General features: G+C 32.8%; 1 protein-coding gene across 1 annotated transcript; it reads left to right on the forward strand.

Moving 5' to 3' along the window:
• The first annotated feature begins 526 nt into the window (after window positions 1–526).
• Window positions 527–4,605, forward strand: LOC111046298. The gene is made up of 3 exons (XM_039421961.1): window positions 527–551; window positions 1,478–1,664; window positions 3,242–4,605. Exons 1-3 carry the CDS (start codon window positions 542–544, stop codon window positions 3,351–3,353), a joined length of 309 nt encoding a protein of 102 aa, XP_039277895.1. The 5' UTR covers window positions 527–541; the 3' UTR covers window positions 3,354–4,605.
• Window positions 4,606–4,853: the final 248 nt, after the last annotated feature.

Below are 4,853 nucleotides of genomic sequence, written 5' to 3' on the forward strand. Positions count from 1 at the left end.
TGCACTTGCCAGCCTGATTCCCCTTCTATTGTGCCCAGGAATTGGTTTCTGTTGAAATCGAATTCCATCCAATCATTCCTTGTCCGCAATGAAACCGGAGAAGGGTCACACGCAGAGAGGCGCCGTTAAAAGAAAACTCGCCAAAGAAACTGATTTTCATTCAAAACACTTACTTTTCAATGCAGCACGATTCTACTTGTTCCTACTTCTCAGCCTATAGAATTCATACTCAAGATTTATATACTTTTATAATACCCTATATCCTATCCTATTATCACAAGTTCAAGTATTTACGTATTGATTGGAGTCCTAGTGTGTGTTTACTATTATTCTTAAATCATACATTGGATGTATTTATCGATTGTGTTGTTTTCATTTTGAGAAAATAAATTTGAATATTTTTTTCTATTTATACTGCTTTATTGCAGTTCTGTTTGGAGCCAAATACATGAATCCTGTATGGTAGTCTAATATTCTTTTTTGGATTGAAAGAATGTTTTCAAAAATCTATAAAATTTCCTCTCATCCAAAGATTACCAAAATGAACTACGGTAATTTTATCTAACTCACAGTCAATACTACCTATCTTAATTTGGAATAATTATAAACTTTTACAATATGTATTGATTTTGAAACAATCTTCATTAAATAACTATATAAAATAAATAACCATTTAAAAAAATACATGCAACTTTAAAAAAATAACGGAATTCAATATAGAAAATTAATTACGGTAATGCTCATTTTCCCCCCGTATAGTATTTCATTCACAGAACATGCTTATTAAAAGTATTCCGAATTCAGATAAGTGCGACTAAAATGTACTATATCAAGACTATTCTACTGTCAAGTAACATGTAGTACAGTTTCTCAATACAGTGAGTTGAACAAACCTGAATTCTTTCTTTGGACGGTCTAAACTTGAAGGACCATTCAATTCTTATCCCTCTCAATTAGTAGAATAATAATTTTCCAAAGTTTTCAATAAAATAAACAACATTTTTATTATATTCCCTTTATCATGGAACAATATTATTACACATCTCTGACAACAATGTCCAGTTCATTAAAATGATGAAGGGCTTGAGTGAAGTTTATTAGTGTATTTATTTTTACTGTTTAATACTTATTTCAAACATCCAATGAAAGCTATACAAATAGAACTAAGGATTTCTGCTACTGCAAATATTGACTGAAGAACTAATTTAAATAACACAAGGAAATTAGAAGAATGAAAGTGTTCAAAACTGTGCCTAGACCGGGAATTGAACCCGGTACCTCTCCGTTGCCGGCTTTATTTTTATTCTAAATAGGTCTTGAACATTGAACTATTTGTAAAATATTACATGAATAAATATGATGAAATAATGATACTCTTCATTGCACATTTTAAGGTGTGAGATGATTAATATTATCCACGATGGGTGGATAGGTGGATCATGAATAATTAGTTCTCATAACTCGTGGTTGATTTCAGGCTCGAGTATCCAAACAAGCAGAGGCTTTGGTGGCTATAGATCATCCAGTTGCGGAGAGGGATCCTTACTTCGTTTTTTGGGGCCCAACTTTGTTCTGGCAGTTGTCCTCACCCTGCTCTGGGCAATAGCATGTGGTTTACAGTTTCTACTTCTCGTACAAGCTCTACTAACTGTTAAACATTCAAGGTGAGTTCTCTAATAGGTGAACTAAAAATAGTTTCATAGTAGATTATTATCTCAAATTCTGAACTCACCTCAGAGAAATCTTATAAGAAAAAATGTATTGGTCGAATAAGGTTCCTCAGAAATTCAACTGTAGAACCGGAATCAACAATTCAATAACTTGGAAGTTACAATTCAAATAAAAATAAGAGTTTTGGAAAATAATGCTGTTATGTGGTGGAGGAATTTCTTTTTGAATTACAGTATTCTCAAATTCAAGTGATAGTAATTACTTAAAACTCAACGACTTTCGTTTGCAGCTTCGGCTTGAATATTCCATGAATATTCTATCCCATGTTATCGAGCGATTGCCGTATTATGTTATTTTTTAATACAGTGTGGAAATTCAATAATCTAAGCTCTATACATCACATACCGAAACTACACAAGAATATTACATTTGTTAATTCCTTGAAGCCTACTGTACGTCTTGTAAATCCATGGACTATTTTAGTGCTCTATATATTATCTATTAGTGCTCTAAAATCTAGTCAAAAGTATGGTACCTGTAGCAACTGCCACACAGAGTATATGCTCGAATATTACCTTCAAGTATCTTATAGACTGTGTAGGATTCGGTTCTCCATTTCCACGTCTAAATTGTATTTTCTCTGTTTTATTCAAAATTCAAAAAACTTGACATTTTAAACCACTCAGAGCATTTTTGTATTGAAACTTTGAATAGGGAAAATGAAGTAGGCTACATATTTAACATGTTTGTGGAAAAAAACCTGGACCTCCTTTCCTTGGGAAGTATATCATGACAGCCCATACCCCCTGATTATGTTTGCCATCCCCCCCCCCGCCATAGATAGTAATATTGCTCCAGATACGTTGGTTTGCCAAAACTTGGAGACTATCTATTATTATTTTGAGTAGCTTATATCATCCGATTATTCCACATATTTTATCAAATTAATAAACAACCAATAAGATTATGAAATACTACAATAGAGAATAAACTAATGTTTGTTTGCAAAGACAATAAATTATATAAGCTACAAAAGATCACTTCACTTGCATGGGCTGATTTGTTAAAATTAATAAAAAAATGTAGTTCCTACCTCTTTTATTTAAAACATTTTAGGGCCGGTTTCCGAGCTCGGGATTTGGCTAAGTTCTAGACTTCAAACAGCTGGAGTTAGAAAATTGGCATACCGAAACGGGGCGTATAGTCGTAGTCATTGTCAAAGTCAAGTTTGAATTAAATTTCAAGTACAACATTTCAAAACTTTAAAATGCTTTAAATAAAAAGGGTACTACATGTTTTTATTAAGCTATAAAAGCTATAAGAGACAAAAAGTTTCAATACAAAAAAAATTATGAGTGGTTAAAAATTCCAAGTCTTTTTAGTTTTTTTTTATTACACGTCGTTTCTGGTGACCGTGAGTGATTTATCCTTGGTTATTCAAACAAAAAACTGAGACTGTATTATCCAATCATTTTTCATAATGTATAATCTACTAAATAACCAACGAAGACTGAAAAATACTTTGAAAGTACTATGTAAACTAATATAATTATAATGTGTTTGTTGGCAGAGACAGTCACACATCGTTTCTGGTGGCAGTGATTCAACTAGTGCTGTCGACTCTGACGCTGCTAGCCGTGTTACTGGTGCTTCGCATAGATTGCATCTACGACCCGGACTGACCCGAGGCGATGGGCATTCACGCCGGCGAGTACGGTGGCTCGGCCACTGGTGTCTCCATGGTGCCACTAGCCTCCAGCTCCTCTGACAAGCCTGAGCGCAATGACTAGATGCAATCATAGAGAAAATATAGCATAGAACTTATATGCTATCTTCTTTACAGTATATGGTGCAATATATTATAAACAAGAGAGATTCAAACTCACGATCTGTTCAATTCCATCAATTTTATTTTTTTAATCAATTCATTTTTTCATCCATTTTTTATCAATTTTATTCCATCAGGAACTGCGATTATCAGATAATAATGTTTTATAATTCAACAACTTGCAGACTTTCTTCAAACTTCTTGGTTTGAAAGTTAGCTTACTCACTTTGACACTTTCAAGGTATGGTACTCAAGTTGTCAGAGTAACTTTGAAAAGTTGCTCAAGTATTGTCAAATTGGCTACCAGTATCAATACCTACTATTACAAGTAATAGTAGGTATTGATACTGGTAGCCTAAAATTTGAACCTTGAAGTTTGAGAAATAAACTGCTATAGTGAGGTCCACGTTATAATGGCAGTGGATGAAGATAGAAGAATAGCGATGCCGATTCTCTGCATTAATCAATTATATTTCTACACTGTCAAAAACATAATTGGCATCGTTGTGGACCTAGAAAAGGATAGTACCACCGGTTTTGTTGAATGATAGACTAGGATAGCAAAACCAAAGTTGATCAAATACTGTCATTATAACGTGGACCGCACTATAGTCTTTTATTTATAAAAATGAGCTATTTCATCTCTACCACTGAATGGTACTAAATCAGGCCTTATCACAATATTATTAATTTTTTCAATTGTTATCTACATCGATTCAATTCCAATTGAATAATCGAAGGATTTTCTAATGAGTGTAGAGATTAAAAAATACGATCCAATCAATTTCTACCACTCATTGAGTCTAAATCACGCCTTATCACAATTTTATTCATTTGTATTAATAATCTACATCAATCTAATTTGAATTGAATAATCGAAGGATCTCTTAATGATTAAAAAAAACAATCTTCCCAATTTCTACTACACGGTACCTACTGATTGACTCTAAATCACGCCTCATCATAATTAAAAATTAGCATATTGATTTGTATAAATGTTATCTACATCAATCTTATTCCAATGAATAATTGATTATATATGTATATTATATAATATAATATTTACAAGTATCGAAGTAATAAATTATTAATTATCTATTATATCACTCTCGTGCTTTATTTACTATGGTTGTTGTTCATTTACCTTTCCATCCCCCTATTTTCTCATTTTTGGACAGGAGATTTCAGGTCATCTCAGGGTATCTCATTCATTATTGTTGCCTTTTACCATAATAAACAATTCAATTGGGGCCGTGAAGTTGCCTACAATTGAAATCATGCAATACTATAGGCTACTATAATTAATGTACTGAATTTTCTTCATATTCATTATTTTGGGGTGGGCCCCCTGGGC

Source organism: Nilaparvata lugens, chromosome 2 (assembly GCF_014356525.2).
Source record: "Nilaparvata lugens isolate BPH chromosome 2, ASM1435652v1, whole genome shotgun sequence".
Classification (NCBI taxonomy): Eukaryota; Metazoa; Arthropoda; class Insecta; order Hemiptera; family Delphacidae; genus Nilaparvata; species Nilaparvata lugens.